The following is a 23,029-nucleotide window of genomic DNA, read 5'->3' as shown; positions in this document are numbered from 1 at the left end:
ATCCCGACCCCTTACCACGTGATCAGCTGTCAGCCAATGATAGCTGATCATGTGACACAACAAAGCTGGTAATCGGCTATTTTTCCTCCTCGCGCTGAGGAGAAAAAAAAAAGCCGATCACCGGCGGCCGTGATCGGGACATCAGTCCCGATCACGGCCAGCTTATCAGTGCCCACCTGCCCCCTGCCAGTGCCATCTAACTAATAAAAAAGTGCCCCCCATCAGTGCCACCCATCAGTGCCCACAGTGCCACCTATCAGTGACCAAAATCTGCCTCAACAACAGTGCTGCACCCCAGTGCCACATATCCGTGCCCATCAGTGTCATCTACCAGTGCCCAGCAGTGCCACCAATCAGAGCCACCTATCAGTGCCCATCAGTCCCACCTATCAGTGGTACCTAGTGCCACCCATCAGTGCCGCCTTATCTGTGCCCATCAGTACTGCCTTATCTGTGCTTATCGGTGCCACCTTATCTGTGCCTATTAGTGCCGCCTTAACTGTGCCCACCAGTGCAGCCTATCAGTGCCCACCAGCGCCGCCTCATCAGCACATTTCAATGAAGGAGAAAAATTACCTGTTTGCTAAATTTTATAACAAACTAAGAAACATTTTATTTTATTTTTTTTGCATCTTTTTTTGTTTGTTTAGCAAAAAATAAAACTCCCAGCTGTAATTAAATACCACCAAAAGAAAGCTCTATTTGTGGGAAAAAAATGATAAAAATTTCATTTGGGTACAGTGTTGTATGGCTGCGCAATTGTCATTCAAAGTGCATCAGCGCTGAAAGCTGAAAATTTGTCTTGGCAGGAGGGGGGTTTAAGTGCCCAGTAAGCAAGTGGTTAAAAAAAAAAAAATTTTCCTCAGTTTAGGCCGATACGTATTCTTCTACATATTTTTGTTAAAATAAAATCGCAATAAGCGTATATTGATTGGTTTGTGCAAAAGTTATAGCATCTACAAAATAGGGGATACATTTATGGCATTTTTTTTTTCTTACTAGTAATGGCGGCGATCTCCGATTTTTTTTTTTTTTTCCCGTGGCTGCGACATTATGGCGGAAACATCGGACAATTTTGACACATTTTTGGGACCATTCACATTTACACAGCGATCGGTGCTATAAAATTGCACTGATTACTAAATGTGACTGGCAGGGAAGGGGTTAACACAAGGGGGCGCTGCAGGGGTTAATTATGTTCCCTGGGAGTGATTCTAACTGTAGGGGGAGGGGACTCACAAGAGGAGGAGACCGATCAGTGTTTCTCTGTACTGAGAACACACCATCGGTCCCCTTTCCACTGACAGGACATGGATCTGTGTGTTTACATACACAGATCCACGGTCCTGCTGTGTTCCCGGGCAATCGCAGGTGGCACGCGCACCCCCTGCTCACACTTGTATACTCAGTTACCTTACACTTAAAAAAGTACATGAGCTTTTCCCTGCAGGCCTCTCCTCAGAAACATCCATACATGCTGGCATGGGAGAAGGACCTTGCATGTGAACCTGAGTCGGATGACTGGTGTGCCAGACTCCAGGTCTCCTACAAAGGGATATTAAATGTCTCTCTGATAGAGGCAAGTATCAAAGTCCTGATAAGGTGGTATTTGGTCCCTGCTTGACTGGCCAGAATGTATCCAACGGCATTGGCAGAGTGTTACAGAGGATGCTCCCTGTGTGGCACTGTGCTCCACATTTGGTGGGAATGCCTTAGGATCCACAGTTATTGGAACAGGTTCTTCTGTATTCTTCGCAAATTGACAGGTGGCCCCATTTCTGAACTGGTCCATATTTCTTTGCTCAGTGATTCCCCATCAGGATTATCATGCCCAATGTGGCACTTTGCTTACTTTGTACTTTTGGCAGCTAAAATAACTATTGCGGGATCTTGGAAGTCATCCTCTATCTCCATCTGCCGTTTGAAAAACAAGGTTTCCTGGATTATGGTCCATGAACAGGTTGCTAGTGTGATCAATTATAAACAAGCTTTGTTCCACCAAACTTGGGAACCATGAGCAACCCATATCAAGGTATCTTTATTTTCTTCCCAACTGTTATTGCCAGACACATATACTACCTGTGATATCTAGGTCTCCTGTTTTCTCCTTCATCTCCCCTGCTTCTCTTCTCTTTCCCTTTTCTTTTGGGCTCATTCTGCAGCCTTTTTCTATCATCTTCTCTCAATTTCTTTGGATTTATGGTTACATGGATGTCATTATCAGCTGTCATGGTTATGCAGTGATCTTCCTGTGTTTGCTTACCTCCCCTCATGTCTTCAGACTAAGAAGCCAGACACTTCCACCTGGTGGTTTTTATAACCTCTCCTCTAAGCATTGCTCCACCCCAGGCCCTATCAGGGAGCCCTATATTATCCTGTGAACTGCAGGCCTCAGTGCTGATCAACCATTGTGTATTCTTTGTGTGTTAGCGTCCTGTTTCCTGCCGTGTGCTCTGCTACTGGTTTCCGTTACCAACTTTGGCGTGTCTTGACTATGCTTGTTTGCCTGTGATCCTGACCCTTTGGCGTGTACCCGACTATTCTTGTCTGCTTGTGGCCCCGACCTTGGCTTTGTCCCTCACCATCCCTATCCTCCTGTTGCCTACTGTGGGTGTGAGATGGGGGACCCTGGGGGTCGCGACCTGGAGCCAGTTGCAGCCAAGTCCATCCTCACCACTGGAGGCGCTGGTGAACACCTGCTGGCTCTTAGACTCCGCGCCCCAGGGAATCTTACGCTCTAACCCCAGTGGGATCTGTCCCCCGTCTGCAGCAGTCAGCCGTAGGGTCCACAACCTTGCAGTGCACTCCTGATCCCTACGGTGTGCACCTGTCACCTTGCCTCAAGGCGACCTGACATCAGCCTTCCTCTCAATTATTGTATCTTCAGATATGTGACCTCTGACAGCCTACAGTGTGAAATTATTCTTTGGCCCCTGTTTTGAATCACATCCGTTTCTCGTCACCGCTGCAATGTGAACCCAGCCTGAAAGACGCGAGTAGAGGAGAGCCGATCGGCGGCTCTCCTGACAGGGGGGTCTGCGCTGATTGTTTATCAGCGCAGCCCCCCCCCCCCTCAGATGCCCACACTGGACCACCAGGGACTCCACTAGGACCACCAGGGAAGTGGGAAACATGTGGATGGTCAGGCATGTACCCCCTGGCCATCCATATGTGCAAATGATGCCCAATCTGTGCCAGTCAGTGACTGGCACCATCATGTACCAATCAGTGTCATCAGTGCCACCCATCACCCAGCAATGCCACCTATCAGTGCCCATCCGTGCCACCTATCATACCACCCATAAGTACCCATCAGTGCCACCCATAAGTGCCCATCAGTGCTGCCTTTGAGTGCCCTTCAATGCCGCCTATGTGTGCCTAGTAGTGCCACCTATGAGTGCACACCAGTGCTGCCTACCAGAGCCACCTATCAGTGCCCATCGGTGCCCCCTCTTCAGTACCACTTCATTGGTGGCACCTCATCGGTGCCCATCAGTGCTACCTTATCAGTGCCTGTCAGTGCAGCCATATCAGTGCCCGTCATAGAAGAAGAAAACGTATTTATTTACAAAAAAAAATTAACAGAAACAAAGAAAAACTTGTTTTTTTTTTCAACATTTTCGGCCTTTTTTTTATTTGTTGTGCAAAAAATAAAAACCGCAGAGGTGATAAAATACCACCAAAAGAAATCTCTATTTGTGGGAACAAAATGATAAAAATCCTGTGTGGGTACAGTGTAGTATGACCGCGCAATTGTCTTTCAAAGTGTACCAGCCCTGAAAGCTGAAAATTGGTGTGGGCAGGAAGGTGTCTAAGCGCCTGGCATTGAAGTGGTTAAAAAAAAGCCCAGCGCTTCCTGAATATTGACCTGTACACACGGATAGAAGCGCTCCCCGGTACAAAGCATCGCCCAGGCGCTACAAATCAGGACATTCGGCACACTTGGCCGCACTATAAGAACAGCCGCCCTGATAACCGCCGTACTACTGGAGTGTCAACACAAAGCCCAGAGGTGACAATGTAGTAGGCGGAGGGTCACTTTGTATATCCATTGTCTGGTTGGCTGCCTCCGCAGTCAATTTCACAACGCGCCAATCAGCAGACTGTTTGCTATTCCCTGATTTGTTGGTCGTTGGCTTATCCGCAGAGGGTAACCAAATGTCGGTGAGCGCACTGATTGGTCGGTAGGGCTGCCAGTCACCAGATTCCTGGGGAGGGGGGGAGGTGGTCAGGTAGAGGCCGCGCTGGTACAGAAGCATCAGTTTGCTGAGAAGGGAAGCCGCCGGAGTCCAGGGCGGCCACACAGAGCAGGAGACGGCGGAGGCTCGGGGCCTGGTGCGGAGCGCTGCAGGTTAGATATGTATGACTGTGCAGGTGATACCCGAGCCGGGGAGAGATGCACACAGCGGGGGTGTTGTGCTTCGGGTCACACCATGGCCCCGTGTATAGTCAGGGGGTGCGGGGACCTGTAGGTGGCGAGGAGTGTGTCTGATCTCATCGCCTGTCCTCCTCTACGGGCTGAAGTCTGTTCTGTGTGCCTCATATCCATCCCGGGGGTATGGAACCCCTGCAAGGGACTGTGTGGGGAGATTTCCTTCCACTTCCTGTCCTGGACACCCAACAGGAAGTCAGGGGATCTCTTCCCACTCTCAGCACAGCCCTGCCTAAGCTGACCACACACTATACAATCTGATTGTCCATCTACTATGCAGTGCCAGGGCCTAACAGCTGGCACAGTCTAATCCCATTCATGACATTACCAGGCTGGAGTTTGCATGTTCTCCCTGTGCCTGCGCGGGTTTCCTTACCGGGTGCTCCAAAGATCTGCTGGTAGGTTAATTGACTTCTGTCTAAATTGTCTCTACTATGTGAGTTCCGGTCCTTAGATTGTAAGCTCCTTGGGAGCAGAGGCTGAATGTACAATATCCATATGACGGCTGCAAAGTGGTTTAAAAATCCTGATTGGGTGTCATAGGATGTCCTCAGGATTTTTAGCCGCTGGGCGCGCATCGCGGCGATTGTTTTTGCGCAGTGTCAGTCTGACCCCCCGCAACTACGATCTCGGTAAAGAATCTCCGTCGGAGACTCTTTACCACGTGATCAGCCGTGTCTAATCACGGCTGATCACAGTGTAAATAGGAAAAGCTGGTGATCGGCTTTTCCTCACTCGTGTCTGTCAGACGTGAGTAGAGGAGAGCCGATCGGCTGCTCCTCTGACAGGGGGGTCTGTGCTGATCGATTATCAGCACAGCCCCCCCCCCCCCCCCCCCCCCCCCGAGGATGCTCACACTGGACCACCAGGGACGCCACCAGACCACCAGGGATGCCCAGCACCAGGTATGCCACCCTAGACCACAATGGATGCCAATCAGTGCCCACAATGGGCATCATTGATTGGCATGCATTGTTTGGCACTGATTGGCATCCATCAGTACAAAACAATGCAATACAATGTTGCTTATCCGTGCCCATCTGTGCCACCTATCCGTGCCCATCTGTGCCACCTATCCGTGCCCATCTGTGCCACCTATCCGTGCCCATCTGTGCCACCTATCCGTGCCCATCTGTGCCGCCCATCCGTGCCACCTATCTGTGCCGCCTTATCAGTGCCCGTCAGTGCAGCCCCATCAGTGAAGGAGAAAACGTACTTATTTACAAAGTTTTGAAACTGAAACAAAAAAAAACTTTTTTTTTTTTTTTTTTTTTTTTTTTTTAATTTTCGGTCTTTTTTTATTTGTTTAGCAAAAAATAAAAACCCTAGAGGTGATCAAATACCACCAAAAGAAATCTCTCTTTGTGGGAAAAAAATGATAAAAATTTCATTTGGGTACAGTGTAGCATGACCGCGCAATTGTCATTCAAAGTTCGACAGCGCTGAAAGCTCAAAATTGGTCTGGGCAGGAAGGTGTCTAAGTGCCCCCCCGGTATTGATGTGGATATATCAGGGGTGGCCTTTTCATTACCGCCCCCTCCCCCATCCATGCATCTGGCCCCCTTTCAAGAGGAACTGCAGTCCGCTCACATCATTTGTAATAAAAACATCTTTGCCATTCTGAAGCTTCCCTCCAACCACTTTATATATTATTTTATATATATATATCTATATCTCGTGATTCTGAACTTGTACAAATCTCCCTCCACCAAGTCTGGCTGCGGCCATATTAACCACTTCAACACCGGGCACTTGCCCTCTTCCTGCCCAGGCCAATTTTCAGCTTTCAGCGCTATCGGTGTTTAAATGAAAATTACGCGCTCATACGACACTGTACCCAAACAACGTTTTTATTGTTTTCTTCCCACAAATAGAGCTTTCTTTTGGTGGTATTTGATCACCTCTGCAGTTTTTTTCTTTTTTGCTAAACAAATTAAAAAAACAAGACCGAAAAATTTTGGAAAAAAAAAAGTTTTTTTTTCTGTTGTAAAATTTTGTAAATAAGTAAGTTTTCTCCTTTACTGATGGGGCTGCACTGATAGGCGACACTGGGCACTAATAGGTGCCATTGAGGCTGCACTGATGGGCATGGATGGACACTGATGATTGGCATCACTGATTAGGAGGCACTGGCAGGTATTGCTGGTGGGCACTGATTGGCATCATGTGGGCACACATTGCCACCCATGGGCACCAGGAATGCTATACTTGGTGGTCATCAATGGTGGTTATCCCTGGTGGTCCTGGGTGGGCATCTGAGGGGGGGGGGGGGGAGGCTGCGCTGATAAACGATCAGCCGATTGGCTCTTCTCTACTCACGTCTATCAGACACGAGTGAGGAAAATCTGATAAATGGCTCTTCCTGTTTTACATCATGATTGGATACGGCTGATCATGTGGTAAAGAGTCTCCGTCCGAGACTCTTTACCTAGATTGCCAAGACAACTATCACTGCGGTGCGTGCCCCCGGGGGACACGCAGTGGCTTGGTATCCTAAACCATGTCGTATGATGTCTGGTCTGGGTATCACAACCACTTTGCCAATGTAATTTTGCTATATGGTGGGCGGCAAGTGGTTAACTGTGGGCAGCAGAAGCTGCTACCTGTTCACTTCCTGGATTTTCACAGGCACACCTCCAGCTCTGCTGCTCTCATTGGTCCTAGTATGTCTCACACCCTTAGGCTTAATGACTGAAGGTCGGCTTTCAGGACGCCGGATGCGTGAATTCCAAGGGGGGGGAGGGGTTTGAAGCACCTGATTAGAGCCAGAGGCTCTAATAGGCTTCAAAGTAAGGTGGGCTCAGAGCAGAGGATTGCACTACAAACCCACCCAGGTGTGTTACAATAGTGAATGAACATTCGCTATTGAAACACTGATCCTCCTCAGGAAGCAGGTATGAGACCTGTTTCCCGATTGGCCACCAGGGAGGAAGGAAGGAAGGAAACGGAAGCTGTGTAGAGCAGGAGAAGCGTTGCCTGCCAATAGATGGAGTAAGTGCTCCGGACCCGACCTGACCCAGATTACCACTGGCCGCCACTGCAATATATGTGTAAAGAGCTGCAAAAATTATATAAAATGCCCTTGTAGGAATTGTTTAGGCTTTTCTTCTGAATATAACAAACAAATGATAGAAAAAGGCTTGGAATGCTTTAGATCAGGGGTAGGCAACCTGGGGCCCTCCAGCAAAACTACAAGTCCCATCATGCCTCTGGGAGTAATTGTAACTGCCAGCCTTGCAATGCCACATGGGAAATGTAGTTCCACAACAACTGGAGGGGCCCCAGGTTGCCTACCTCTGCTTTAGATGCACTTTAAAGCAGTAATAAACCCTAAGGGTTACAAATTCTTAGAAATGATGGCCGCATTGGTTTTCTGTTGTAAGCATGCTTTCTTCTCTTTTCATCAGGTGATCTGGCTAGTAAGTCTGTTTTTCAAATCTACAAGCTCTTTAGCAGACTGTATTAGTTACAGGGACGAGACAAACCATTTGTCACTGCCGGGTGCTTAAAATAATCGGCTTTTATTTATGTAAAACCTTTATCCCAAAGGGGGGGGGGGGGGAACCTGTAATGGTGTGTACACACACACACACACACCCCCCAGACTTTTCGACAGCAAAGGTCCGACGGAACGAATCCCCCTGTACAATTTGATCGTGTGTGGGCTTCATCGGACCTTTGCTGTTTAAAAATCAGAAGGACTTTAGATTTAAAACATGTTTCAAATCTTTCCGACGGACTCGAGTCCGGTCGGAAAATCCATTCGTCTGCATGCTTGTCCGACGGACGAAAACCAACCAAGTTATTGGCATTGAACTTCCTTATCCTAGTCTGGTTGTCCTTCATCACGTTTGAATCCGTTGAACTTGGGTCTGATTGTGTGTGGCCAAGTCCGTTCGTTCGGAAAGTCCATTGAAAGTCCGTCGGGAAGACTGTCGGACCTAGCCCGTCAAAGTCTGGCCGTATGCACGCCGCATAACTGATTATAAAGTGTGCTGAAGTTGGGCTTCAATTTGTTAGTGTATCTAAATCTGCTAACGCTCCCCTCCCCCGGACTGACAATGCTGCTGCCTGCTGTGCCTCCTGTCCTTATTCATCCAGAGTAGTGTCTCACTAATACAGGAGGTGTGTTACTAGCAAGATCACAAGGGGAAACACTTAAAAGAAAAAAAAAACAAATACAGCCACCTCATCTAATGATTGATAAACTGCAATATATTTACATATTGGGTTTAATGCCACTTTAATCCTCGGCCCGCCGCATCGCAGAAAAGTAATGCATGTACCAATTTTGGAACTGCGCTGGAACCGGATCACATGCAATCTGGTACGGGCAAACGTGTGTGTGTGTGTGTGTGTGTGTGTGTGTGTGTGATATAGGTTGTTCCTAGCCACACACATGTGATAGATCTGACATCACAGAACACGTTTATACAAACTCTAATGGAATATATTCATTGTAACATTCTGCTGTGTAGAAATGGTGCCCCCTGCATGTTATGGTGACCCTCCGGTCCCATTAAGGTGACACTTGTATGTTCTGTTGCTGGGATGGAGTGAGAAGCCATCATTGTGCAGTTTGTTGGATCCTGGCAGTCCTGTTTGCTGCGTAATCCTAATTAATCAATGTGAGAGCTCCCTTCTGCATGAGTGAATCACGGCTTTCATATTGTCCCTTGATCTGCAGCGTATTCTGTAAGTGGTTCTAAAGACAGCTTCCCCAGCCCCCCCTTTACTTACCTGAGCCCAGCAAAATGCAAAGAAACACGCAGGGGCCACAAACACCCCGTGCATCACCATAGACTAGGGTTGCATCAATACTGGTATCGGTACCGATACTAGGCATTTACACAAGTATCGGTACTTGTGTAAATGCACCGATACCTTCTGGCTCAGTTGTTATCGGGATTAGAGGAGGATGTAGGAGGATGTAGGAGGATGTAGGAGGATGTAGGAGGATGTAGGAGGATGTAGGAGGATGTAGGATGATGGCTCTGCTGGCCCAACAACTTCTGAGGACCATGCTGAGTGTTGGGAGTGCTGTGCTTCATCACTTGGTCTCATCCACTTGGTAATATTACACAGTGCTCTGATAGATGATGATCTTCCTAAATGCAGCAAATGGTTAATGGTAATTTGTCTCGGCGGGTACTTTAAGAAAATAAAATTAAAAATAAATGGTATCTGTGCATCCCTACCATAGACAAATGGCGAAATTAGGAATAAGGTAAGTATAGCTGCTTATTTCTCTACCCTTATGCAGGCCATACACTATACAAAAAATCAGCCAAATCCATTTTTGAAAAACGGACGTTCGGCCGTGAGAGCAAATGATAGACGGTGCCATCATGTAATCACCGATAAATTGTTCAGTGGATATAAATGTGTTGTTTTTTTTTTTTTTTGTTTGTTTTTTGTTTTTTGCATATAACTAGTACAGACTAGAGCTGCAACTAATGATTAGTTTGTCTGTCGACTAATCCATCAATTTTTTTTTTTTTTTTTTTTTTTCTTCGATTAGTCATCGACTAGACTTATTTTTTGTAAAGTTATCCAAAGGATTAATTGGCTAATCAAAAAAATAAATATATATATTAATAATATAATTTTTTTTTGATTAGCTAATTAATCCTTTGGATAACTTTACAAAAAATAGGTACATAAAAATAAATAAAAGTAAGATAAAAGAATATAACTGGTATAAACATTATATATAAGTATGTACTTGTATTCTTTTATCTTCCATTTTTTTTTTTTTTTTTTTTTTTTTTTTTATGTACTTATTTTTTTCAAAGTTAAGATAAGTGTGTGTGTATATGTGTGTGTGTGTATGTGTGTGTGTATATATATATATATATATATATATATATATATATATATATTACACACACACTTTTATCTTAACTTTGATATAAATACATTTTTATTTTCTGTTTAGAAGTTCATGAATGTTTATAATTTTTTTTTTTTTTTTTTTTACAATGCTTTTTTTTTTTTTAAGGGGAGGGTGTGTGGGGACAGTGTGTCTGGGGTGTGTTTTTTATTTTATTTTTTTAATTATTATTTACAAAGGGACTGGGGACAGAGGCGGCACGTCACTATTTTTAGCAGCGCTATTCGGCTACTAGCGGTTTGCTTTTAACCCCTGCTAGCAGCCGAAAGAAGGGGTTAAAACCGCCGGTGCCCATTAAATTCAGTGCATGTTATCTCAGCGTGCAGAGCTTGAAATCATTGCATGAGTTTACCAAAAATGTAAATATTGCAGAATATACAGCCTCATGCTCCATTTCATGCTGAATAAACAAAATTATTAATGTATCTTAACCACTTTGCGCCCGCGCTTTAGCCAAAAGACAGCTGCAGCGCGGACGCTATCTGCCTGGAGGGCGTCCCTGGACGTCCTCTCTTTAACTTCCCCCCTCTGCGTGCCGCCGCGGGCGCGTATTGGGGAAGTTCTGTGCTGGCCATGTCCCCCGGACACAGCCAGTCACAGATTGCTGTAAACGGCCAATCACAGCGGCTGTTTACAGCGTGATCGGCATGCCCAATAAGAGATGATCTCATATGTAAACATGAGATCATCTCTCATCGCCGGCTCTCTCTCCTCACACAGACAGCGTGTGAGGGGGGAGAGATGAACCGCTGCATCTCTGCAGCGGTCAGTGTAAAAAAAGAAAAAAAAAAACACAGTGCCCACCTGTCGTCAGTGGCACATATCATCAGTGCTACATCGGTGTCGTGTGTCATTGTCCTGGTGCTCCAGGGCCTTCAATCGTGTAATAGGTAGTCAACAAGTTAGATATGTAACTTATGCTCCCAGAACACGTGATGGCGCTCCCTGCATGTTGGGCCTCTCTGTGGCCAGGCTGTGGAAAAAGTCCCACACATGTGGTATGGTAATACTCAGGAGGAGTAGCAGAATTTATTTTGGGGCATTATTTGTGGTATACACATGCCACGTGAGAGAAATAACCTATTACAATGACAATTTTGTGGAAAAAATTAAAATAAAATAAAAAATCTTCATTTTGCAAAGAATTGTGGGAAAAAATGACATCAAAAAGCTCACCGTTCCTCTTGCTAAATACCTTGGAATGTCTACTTTAAAAAAAAAAGGGGGTCATTTGGGGGGTATTTGTACTTTCCTGGCTTGTTTGGGTCGCAAGAAATGAGATAGGCCACCAGTACATCAGATGTGATCAATTTTGTGCGATTCGCACCACAGCTTGTGGACTCTCTAACTTTCACAAAGACCAAATAATATCCACTAATTTGGGTTATTTTTACCAAAGATATGTAGCAGTATAAATTGTGGCCAAAGTTTATGAAGAAAAATTAATAATTTGCAAAATTTTCGTTATTTTTTTTCATTTATAGCGCAAAAAATAAAAAACCCAGAGGTGATCAAATACCACCAAAAGAAAGCTCTATTTGTGGGGGAAAAAAAGGACAAAAAATTCCTTTGGGTACAGTGTTACATGACTGAGTAATTGTCATTCAAAGTGTGAGAGCACTGAAAGCTGAAAATTGGTCTGGGCAGGAGGGGTGTTTAAGTGCCCAGTAGGCAAGTGGTTAAAGTGGTTGTAAACCCTTACAAACCACTTTGACCTACAGGTAAGCCTAGATTAAGGCTTACCTGTAGGTCCAAGAAATATCTCCTAAACCTATATGGTTTAGGAGATATTTGCCTGAAAACGGGCACCGCTGTCTATGGCGCATGCGCCGTAGACGGCGGCGCGCAGGCGCACTGAGCGCGGCATTCTCGGCGACGGAGCTGCTGCGCGTGTCGGCTCCCGTGCGCATGCGCGGGAGTGACGTCATCGCGGCTTCGCCGAATGACTGCGGCGGAGCTGCGAGACCCCACCAACAAGATGGATGTGGCGGACTACAGGGGACAGCGGTGACTTCGCTGGCTCCTGTGTCAGGGAAGTGACACATAATGGGCTACTATGCGATGCATAGTAGTCCATTATGCTTTGCCTTTGCAGGGAATGAAAGAGGAAGTAAACTCATCAGGGTTTACTTCCTCTTTAAGAAAAAAAAAAAAACTTGCTACAGTACTCAGTCCAAGGATCTGTACTCTGAAGACTCCTTACTCCAGATACCTAGTGTCCCTGACTGAAGGCCGGTGTCATTAACCACCTGCCTGTCTCAGCCTAGGCTCTCATTGATACACCCCTTGGGGGAGCGTCAGCAAGTTGGCCTGGGTTCATAACATCTGTGCTTCTCTCTGCATTATGAAAGACCATCAGTCAAATTTATTATAGAAGGGGTATTGGAGAAAAAAAAAAACCTCTTTACACTGCTGCAACTTGAAAGTCGAGAGATTTTTGCGGCCACGATTTTGATGCGATTTTGGGGAATGCCTGCGTAAGCTTGAGGTCTATGGACCTCAAATTGCATCAAAGTCGGACCAAAGTAGTACAGGGACAACTCCCTTGAAGTCACACAGATATGAATGGTTCTCATTGGGAATCATGAGGTATGACTTGTCATGCGACTGATGTCCAGAGTCGCAGGAAAAGTCACACAAGTGTGAAAGGGGCCTTGTGGGTGATCTGCTTTATATTTATAAGCAATATTTTGATTACAAAGCAGTGTAGTACATTTCGATGTTGCATACTCTTCAGATACAGACACATGGGTGGTCGTACATAATGCTTACATGTCTGCATCTTCTGACATTCACTGATGAGTTTTCGTCTTAACACGTCCCATCAACAGATTAACTTTTTGTTATGGCTACAGAAAAATCTTCAGTCTCGCTACAGCCGCTGGCTTTGTTTATTGCTATTGTCTGCCTTCGCAGTAATCGGGACATGCGCCCCTTTCTAATTTCCCACGCTGTCCCCTAATGCCATTTTAAAAATAGTCTTCTGCTTCGCTTTGCTGCCTTATTTTCATCTGAATAAACCTTCCTACGTTAATTTGGGTCAACTTTTACATCTGCTACCACGGGGACATGGTTATAAAAAGCATTCTTTTACTTTTTATTTATTTATTTTTATTTTTTTTACTTTTTCAGTTCTGTCTGAATATGAGTCGGTGACCCAGAACAATGGGCATAATTCTCAATTGTCCTGACAACTGATATATGCACACTTTTGTTGTGGGTCAGTGACTGAGAATGTACCTCCAAAATCAAGTCACTAATAACCAATCGTATATATTTATCCTGGCCGCTTCCTTTTTAGTTGACCCTAAAGTTGGTATAAGCCATGAATGAAAGCTAAGTGAAGCGAGGGAGGTAGGTTCTTCAAAGTGGCAGGATTTTCTAATTCACAAAATTGTATTTACTATATTCCCCCGTCTGTGCACATTTCCACATGCTGAGTGCATAATAGGTTTACACACTGTGCCATATTTGACTTTATAGTCAGTGTGTGTGTGTGTGTGTGTGTGTGTATATTAGAGCTGCCACGACGCGTCGACGTAATCGACTACGTCGACTAAGAAAATACGTCGAAGTGCGTGCAGGTCGTCGATGCGTCACAGTGGGGGCAGTGCTTAGTATCTACCGCTGCCCTCCGTGCCGCCGTCCCTAGGGGTGCAACGGATCGTCACCGATCTGTGATCTGAGCGCACATGCCGCGATCCGTGGAGCGCTCCGCGGTCTCGGCCTTAGGAGAGGCCGCAGCTTCGGCCTAGCTCCGAAGCGGCGGCCATCTTTCTACACCCAGGCGTTTACAATGTGATCGCTCCGATCGATCCTGTTCTCTTTGTATTGCTTCTTCCTGTGTGAAATCCCCTGGTGTTCCTGCCAGTCCCCCCTGTTTCCTATTCCAAACTGACCACATTAGGCACGAGAGCACATCCATCCCTGAGGGGTCAGTTTTCTGGCTGTGTTGGGAGAACAGCCGTCTGCCTGTCGTCCAATGATCACTTGTGCTGCTGACACACCCCCTTGCAGAGCCATTCACTGTTGTTTCTCCAGCCCCACTTCTGTAAGTTCCTTAGGCAGCTGAGAACAGGGAACATGATCAGCAAGAAAACAGTTTTTTTTGTTTTTTAATATACAAAGATGGATTTATGAAATGTGTATATTTCCCCACTGAAATGTTTTGTGATTACTGAACTTCACAAGCACTTTAATGCATTTAGTGTGCTATAAAACATATTTGCACATTTGGTCAATTTGATATGCAGGTCCACATGCCATAATTGTGACATGCTTTTACTTCTCTCCATATTTGTGTGTACTGGCCATGTTGGGAATAAGTGGTTTCCCTTGTCAAGGCATTTTGCCTGCACCAGTCAATTGGGGGGGGGGGGGGGGGGGGGAGAGAGAGAAATGGCCAACTGTAAGTGTGAATAATGTGCATGTGTTTTTGAGGGCTTTCTGTAGCATCATTGTATTAATGTTTCATTTGTTTCCAATCATAGGTCCGATACATGTCCAGAGCAAATGGCAATCTTGTGGTGACGTTCATTTTGGTTACAATGCGTGTGCGGTCTTTCAATAAAAGTGAGCACCATCTGGACTATTATGTCTCCCATTGGCGCATTGTGCCCTTCAGTTAGCTTCTCTAAGACATGGTAAGTAACACCCAGTAAACTAAAGCCTCGTACACATGACACGATTGTTGGCCAACAGAGCGTCTGATTTTTGTCCTAAGGGCGTGTGCCAGGATCTTGTCTTGCTTACTAACTGTACACAATTGTCGTGCCACGAACGTAGAGACGTGCTACAAGGAATTTCAGCTCTTGAGCGCCACCCTTTGGGCCTTTTCTGCTAACTTCGTGTTTGGTGAGCATTGATTCCGAGAATGCATGTTTGTACTTTCGACTTTTGTGTGATGGATTTGTGTACTGACCATGCAAAAATCTGACAACAGACTGTTTTCTGTTGAAAATTTACTAGCCTGCTATCCAAGATTTGTTGGACATCAATTGTAGAAAGGAGCATACTTAGGCCGCGTACACACGGGCGGACTATCCGTCCAACTAAGTCCGTCAGACAATCCGACAGACAGTCCGTCCTACTTTTGAATGAACGGACTTGACCACACACAACGAACAGACAGTCCGCTGAAAGCTTGCGCGATGATGTGTACAGCACGTACGACGGGACTAGAAATACGATGTCCAATACACAGCAATGCAACCTTCGGCCGTGTAAATCCTTTCTGAGCATGCGCCATACTTAGTCCGTCGAACTAGCCTACTCACGAGCGGACTGTCCGCTGAAACCAAGTTTGGACAGACAATATTACGGAAATTCCGAAAGACTTAGTCCGCCAGACTGTCCGCTGAAAAAGTCCGCTGAAGCCCACACACGAGCGGATTGTCCGCTGAAACACGTTTCAGCGGACCAAGTCCGTCAGACAGTCCGCCCGTGTGTACGCGGCCTAACAGTCAGATTTTAGGACAACAGTCTGTCAACGGACAATTCCCCATGCCAACAATTGCATCCTGTGTATGAAGCTTAAGAAGTTTCTTCTTACCTGCTCTGTGCAATGGTATTACACAGAGCTGCCCCTTACCTCCTTTTCTGGGGTCCCTCATAAATGCTGTCCTCTCCTGTTCTCCTCTTGTGTGCCCCCATAGCAAGCCGCTTGCTATAGGAGCACATGTGTGGGCAAGCCCCCAAGCCGGGCTGTGTGCGTACCTTGACACAGCATGGCTCGGCCACTCCACTGCATTGGGTGGAGCTTTGATTGTTAACTCCACCCTTTTTTCCCTGCTGTGTCTTGGCTGATGCAGAAAGTTGCACACCACCTCTGCATATATGGAAGTGTGTAAATTGAGTCTTGGTGGTGTAGTTGCCACTCAAATGAAATCACATGAGCTTTAACACTAGGGCATGGAATACTTTCCTTGTTGCAAACCAGCGAATCCTTGCTCAGTAGGGAAACCTCACTCATATTTTGGTCACACTCCGTTTTTTTTTTTTTTTTTTTTTTTGTATGTTGTCATTGTAGTATTTAAATTGACTACATTTTAAAATACACATACAGGTGCATCTCACAAAATTAGAATATCAAAGTTAATTTATTTCAGTAGTTCAATTCAAAAAGCGAAACTCTTATAATTATATAGATGCATTACACACAGTGATGTATTTTAAGCATTTCTTTCTTTAAATTTTTTATTATGGCGTACAGCTAGGGAAAACCCCAAATTCTGTATCTCAGAAAATTATATTTATTACTTAAGACCAATAAAAAAATAATAAAAAAAAATGTAATACAGAAATGTTGGCGTACTGAAAAGTGTATGCATGCAATACTTGGTCGGGGGTCCTTTTTGTCTGAATTACTGCGTCAATGTAGTGTAGCATGGAGAGGCGATCAGCCTGTGGCACTGCTGAAGTGTTACGGCAGCCCAGGTTGCTTTGATAAGTGGCCTTTAGCTCGTCTGTGTTAGGTCACTGATTTTAATTTTCCAGCAGGACTTGGCACCTGTCCACACTGCCAAAAGTACCAACCAATACCTGGTATAATCATCATGGTATCACTGTGCTTGATTGGTCAGCAAACTCGCCTAACCTAAACCCCATAGAGAATCTGTGGGGTATTGTCAAGAGCAAGATGAGACACCAGACCCAACAATGCTGAAGGCTGCTATCAAAGCCAACTTGTCCTCCATAACACCTCAGCAGTGCCATAGGCTGATCGCCTCCATGCCACGCTGCATTGATGCAGTAGTTCATGCAAAAGGAGCCCCGACCAAGTATTGAGTGCCTATTATACTGTACATGGACATACTTTTCAGTAAGTCAACATTTCTGTATTAAAAATCTTATTTTGTTTTTTTTTATTGGTGTTATGTAGTAAGCAAATTTTTTAAGATACTCCCTAGCTGTAAGCCATAGCCATCAAAATATAAAAAGAAAAATGCTTATAATATATCACTCTGTGTGTAACATAAAACATGAGTTTCACTTATTGAATTACTGAAATTAACGTTTTAATTACATTCTAATTTTTATGAGATGCACCTGTACAGGCAAAGCCAAGATCAATATGCAAGTTGCCTGAGCTATTGTCTATAAATGAATGAAATGCTAGAGCTTTCTGTATTCTCCTTGGAAAGCAGTGGGAATAAACATTATCAGTGTCGTGGTTAACACTATGTAATACTGTTGGGTATTAAAAAATTTTTTTTTTTAGATATTTTTGGGGGATATTTATTATAACAGTAAAAAATAATGCTTTTTTTTTTTTTTTTTCTATTCTGACTGGTATGAATTATGTTATCGTGTTTCGTTAACTGGTTTCTGTGGAAAATGCCTGAGTATTTTTTTTATTTATTTATTTTTGTTTTTTGTTTTTCCCCAGGTCTGCAAAGAATGTTTTTTATGTTAACCAAATTCCAGTGCCTCTACAATCCTACTTTTAAAACCAACACTCCCCTTTGATGTGTAACAGTTGTCATGGAAACTGGCAAAAGTTGCCAAGAGGAAAACACTATAAAATCCACTTCCATCTGTGCAATACAAGATGATGGGCACAATGCAGGAGAGTACTCCAGAGTGGCTGTGCACTCTACACAGTCTTGTACGGACCAACAAATTCAAGGGAAACCGAAAAAAACTCCTTTCAAATTCTTTGGCGGAAGAAAAAGCATTGTTACTTTACCCAGCTTCTTTGGAGGAAAGCACAAGGGATTGGGAAAGGGAAATGCTAGAAAGTCAATGAGCAAAAGCAAGACCCATGATGGCATCAGCGACGTACCTGGGGAAGATGGCAAGAAGGGCTGTTATGATAATTCTATTAACAAGCATCATGGACATGACCTGTGTAAGACGGGGACTATTCTTCCCAGCTCTCTTAGTGCGGATTCTGGAATTACGTCTCCGGTTAAGCTCGATTTCAGTTTCCATGATATATCTCCTATGGGTAGCACAGAGTGCTTTGAGAAAAAGATGAATGGAGATAAATCCTTCTCCTTCCCGAGGCCAAAGAAAGGGTTGAAGGGTTTATTTAGTAGCATTCGTAGACACAAGAAAAACAAAACTCCCGACCCTGACAAGTGTGAGCGGTATGATCCTATTACTGAGACTGTCATTTTAGAACAACTAAATAAGTATCCATCAGAGGATGCGGAAGTGCAGTGCAGCAGTGAGCAACCAAAGGTGAAGATCCTGGAATTGGGAGTCTCCTCAGATGGTTTACTGAATCTGACAAGTGTGTGTGAAAATGAGGAGACTCGGCAGGGCTCGGTGAGCATGCCCAATTTAACACCACAGAAAAATAAAGAATTTGTCGTGGAAACCAATGAGGGACTTTCTAATGACCAAAATCCTGTCGCCGATTCCAAACCCGACTGCCCTGTTGATGGTCCAGTCTCTGAAGTGTGTGCTGATGATAATAATGTAAATGCCGACTTAAACAGAGAAGTCTTGCCTAACTCTGCTGCTGACCATCTCAATCTTATGTTTGAGGATGTGTCGTCGCTTAAGAGTTTTGACTCCCTTACAGGATGTGGCGATATTATTGCTGAACAGGACATTGACAATATTAGTGATGCTTCCCTTTCCTTAGAAAGGAGCAGGGAGACAACTAAGAGAAGTTCATGTCTTGTTACTTATCAAGGAGGTGGAGAGGAGATGGCAACACCAGATGACATGGAGGAAGAGTACCTTCAGAGACTTTTGGAAGATGGCAATGAAGCTGATGCAAGCTATGAACTAGAAGAAGAAAAGGTACAGGAAGAGATGTCCAAGGGCTTTACTGAACTGCAGCCACATGCTTATTCAATGGGTGCAGAAGATGCCTTTGTTGACAGAACTGTCCTAGGCAGCGCAGAGTTGCTTACGCCCCAAAGTGACCAGCAAGAATCTGCACCAAATAGCGATGAGGGTTACTATGATTCTACCACACCTGGTCCAGATGATGATGGCGGAGAAGGCTTCTCCCATAAAGAACGTCTTCCAAGAGACAGCTACAGTGGGGATGCACTTTATGAGTTTTATGAGCCTGATGACAGTCTTATGAGTCCTGCACCAGGGGGAGAGTCCTTGTATGAGAGTAAAACACTATGCTCTGAAATATTTGATCACTTTTTTGACTTCAGTCTTCCCATAAACGGTGGGCTAAGCCAGAATGTAGAACGCAAAAAGGGTGCAACTGAAACGGAAGAGGAGCGGTTGGCAGTAATTCAAAAACAGCTGCTGTTCTGGGAAATGCAAAGAGAAGCCGCATTGAAAGGATTAGGACATGTAAACAAAGATACTTTTTCCAAAGAAAAACAAATTGAATGTGAAATCAGGACTGTCAATTTAATGGGCAGGGTCAAGGACTGCCCTACAAGAGAACACATTTTGATACAAAATGTTAGCAAAGATGTTGTTGACAAAGGAATACAGCACACGGAAGCTGTGAAACAGACTTGGAAAGACTATCGGGAAACCCCTTCAACAGACACTGATTACCACAGACGTTACTTGCATCATATAGATGGAAATGGCCTTGTGGAGAATTCTGGTTTTGAGTTGAATGTCGGTAGCCTTGAAGCTCAGAACCAGAGTGACACTACATTGGCAAATCTTGCCAAACTTTCCAATTCTAGCATTACACCTATGCAGCATGCCCAGAATGTATTTGGTGCTGAATTTTCCTGCCTATCTAACTACCGTGCAGAAAATGAATGTGAGCAAGCTGTAGACTTTGCTGATAATGGTATGTTGTTTTCAAGTATTTCTGAAAGGCTCGGCAGTGCTGTTTCTAATTCATCATTTCATCACAACTTAAATGCTCTTCCCACTATGGTCACTTTTGATGTAGTTGATGTTGAAAACGAAGGTGAATGTGAGCAGCAAGTTGACCTAAGCCCAGATGGAGAGGTTGGATCATCCTTTGAGACATTTGACCACAGATATGCACAGGAGTCTTTGGCTGAATGTGATGAACACTTATTGCAGATGGACTCTCGTCAGTCTTTCCAAAACTATAACTGGGGGGTGACCAGCCTTCCACGTCATCTTGAGCAATATAAGCTAAGTCCTTTTAGGCCAGTTCCACTTTCTGTTAATAGAAGAAGCAAATCGCTAGACACGGAAAGCTTGGAGATTGAGCTTGGTGGAATACATATGTCTAAAAGTGGCTTAAAATCCTATGATTTGGTCACTCCTTGGGAAGATAAAAAGAATTCTTGGCAGTGTGAAGATCGTTGCGCACGTGCAGACGAAGCGAGGTTTAACAGCTGTAAAACGTTGGGTCAAATTGTTCTTACAAATGAAGAAACCATTGAAACCTGTAGACCCGTTATGTCTCCAAAGCAGAGCCATAGCAGAGAACTGTTGGGTTCCAACTCCGGTAGCCAACTACCCCTGGAGAGCAGGGAGTTGGCAAAAGTCACTACTGAGTCTGTGCAGTTTAACACTAGGCAGTTTCAAGAGGACTCCAAATCCTGCCGATACTCCAGAGAAAACACTACAAAAAAGCTCGCTCGTGTGCTACCATTGGAGGAACAGAGGTGTGTAGATACACAGTATAGTTGTGATTATGATGCCCCTCATAAGCAAATTAAGACCAAACCTATTGGTGTTACACAAGCGATTCCCCAGCAACATAAAAAAGACTATGAACTACAGTCAGACTTTTTGGAAAGGTCTGGACCTTCCAAAAAAGGCATTTTGGAGCACAGGGATATATCGCCTGTTGACTGGAGTAATCATTACAGTGAATGTTCAAACAGCTAATTGATACCCACTGCCAACAAGATTTTTAATATATAGATTAAAGATTCTTCATTAGTGAAATGAGAATATAACAATACAAAATGGCTTGTAGCCTAGCCAATTTGCAACTGAACGAAGGAATGTTGTACAAATGTTTTGCAAATGTCAGTACTTCTTCCTTATTATTTCTCCCCCCCCCCACAATGGTAACATCACTGTTGGAAGTCTGTCACTTAATTAGTTGCTTCTAAATTTGCAATGCAATGGAAAAAAAACACCGTAGTGCTTTACACTTAGAATGTCCTTTCTAAAAAAAAAAATGATGCAAGTTTTGTGTACCCTGGTATTGTCGCACATCGCTTGTGGCCGAGACATCGACCAGCCTAAAAGGTTCATCAAAAAATGCAAAACGCTGCCCTCTCAAGAAACGGAATTCTCTTTTTCCTATGCAGTGCTGCACAATTATATTTTGAAAGTTTACTTCAGACTTGGCATAAGCCCTTGTATACTTCATGCTGACACCAAGTGAAATAGAAAATACATGGCAACCTATAAAGGCACAAGACACACTGTGATGCATCTGTTCTTTGTGAGCACACAAGGCCAGTGTGCATTGGCATTCCTGTAGGCCCATTTTTTTTTTTTTTTTTTTTTTTTTTTTTTTTGCATTCACGCTCCGAGTTCAGGTTTCTTGCATGTTTCAACTATAGGATATTTTCCTTTTTTAAAGCATTACATTATTTTTTAATTGTTTGGAAAGTTTTGGGGACAAAAAAGAGGGGGTGGGGGGAGGAGAAAATTGTCAACCTAATCGGTGCATTGTTTTTTTTTTTTTGTTTTTTTTTTTCTCCCAAATTTCAGATCGTGTCATTATTCCCATTTTACACAACTACAAACTGACATGTCTGGCATTATTTCAAAGATGCCCCCGACACACATGCGCTTATGTTAGTACGATTGGTGAAAGGGAGAAGGGCGTGATGTTGTGATGTCATGCCTGCCCTTTGCATTTGAAAAAAAATGCTGCTGCCTCGGCTGGGAAGCCAGGATTGCGTGGTGGTTTGTGTGTTTCTTGTTGTGTTTTTTTTGTTTGTTTTTTTTTTTGTTTTTTTTTTCCCCTCGCACATCCCATCCTAGAAGCGAGATCTGGTGACTTTTTTGACCCCAGATCTCGCTGTAAAGAGGACATGTCGTGCACTATTCCTATTGCAAGGGATGTTTTACATTCATCATCATCATCATCATTATTATTATTATTATTATTATAATAATAAAAAAAAGTTAATCACTTTTATTCCTAAGTGGCAAAATAGAAGAATAAAGGTAAAATAAACAATAAAAAATATATACTTTTTTTTTTTTTTTTTTTTTTTTTTTATCCCAAAAAAAGCATTTGAAAATTACTGCCCAAATACCATGCAAGATAAAAAGTTGCAACAACCACCATTTTATTCCCTAAGGTCTCTGCTAAAAAAAAAACATATATAATGTTTGGGGGTTCTAAGTAATTTTCTACCAAAAAAAATGATACAGAGCAAAGTGTCAAAATTGGCCTGGGTAGCCAGGAGTTAAGTATTTTGTTATGCTATATGAATGGGATCATGTAACACATTATATAAAGTTGGTGTTATCCCAATTTGGCTGCATACGTTCTGGGAGAAAAAAAAATGCTCTGCCCACTACAAATGTAATGTAATGTTTTCCAGCCTGAAGGAGAGATGTGGGGTATTATTGACCCCATATCTCTCCATAAAGAGAACCTGTCGCATAGATTCCTATTACAACGGATGTTTACATTCCTTGTAATAGGAATAAAAGTGATCAAAAAAATATTATAAAAATAAAAAAAATTGAAAACGCCCCAGTAGCTTGCGCTCAGAAGCGAACACCCACGTAAGGCCCGCCCACATATGTAAACGCGGCTCAAACCACAAGTGAGGTATCGCCGTGTGCGTTAGAGTGCGTGCAACAAT

General features: G+C 44.0%; 1 protein-coding gene across 2 annotated transcripts; it reads left to right on the top strand.

Annotated features, from left to right (window-relative positions):
* Window positions 1–4,200: 4,200 nt before the first annotated feature.
* On the top strand, window positions 4,201–21,703 carry AMER1 (APC membrane recruitment protein 1). 2 transcript variants are annotated; one of them, XM_077475505.1, is made up of 4 exons: window positions 4,201–4,351; window positions 14,816–14,968; window positions 15,049–15,179; window positions 17,713–21,703. In XM_077475505.1, the coding sequence occupies exon 4, from the start codon at window positions 17,808–17,810 to the stop codon at window positions 21,075–21,077; it is 3,270 nt and encodes a 1,089-aa protein (XP_077331631.1). In that variant the 5' UTR covers window positions 4,201–4,351; window positions 14,816–14,968; window positions 15,049–15,179; window positions 17,713–17,807; the 3' UTR covers window positions 21,078–21,703. The 2 variants fall into 2 exon arrangements, with proteins under 2 accessions (XP_077331631.1, XP_077331548.1); XM_077475422.1 differs by lacking the exon at window positions 15,049–15,179.
* Window positions 21,704–23,029: the final 1,326 nt, after the last annotated feature.

The sequence above is a fragment of the Lithobates pipiens genome, unplaced genomic scaffold, assembly GCF_037356315.1.
Source record: "Lithobates pipiens isolate NorthernLeopardFrog02 unplaced genomic scaffold, aLitPip1_a1.2 Scaffold_1, whole genome shotgun sequence".
NCBI classification, from domain to species: domain Eukaryota; kingdom Metazoa; phylum Chordata; class Amphibia; order Anura; family Ranidae; genus Lithobates; species Lithobates pipiens.
This window is presented reverse-complemented; position numbering and strand designations above follow the sequence as displayed.

What these genes read in the sequence shown, in the direction of transcription:
- AMER1 (XM_077475422.1), top strand. Translation starts at nt 17,808, where the DNA reads ATGGAAACTGGCAAAAGTTGCCAAGAGGAAAACACTATAAAATCCACT.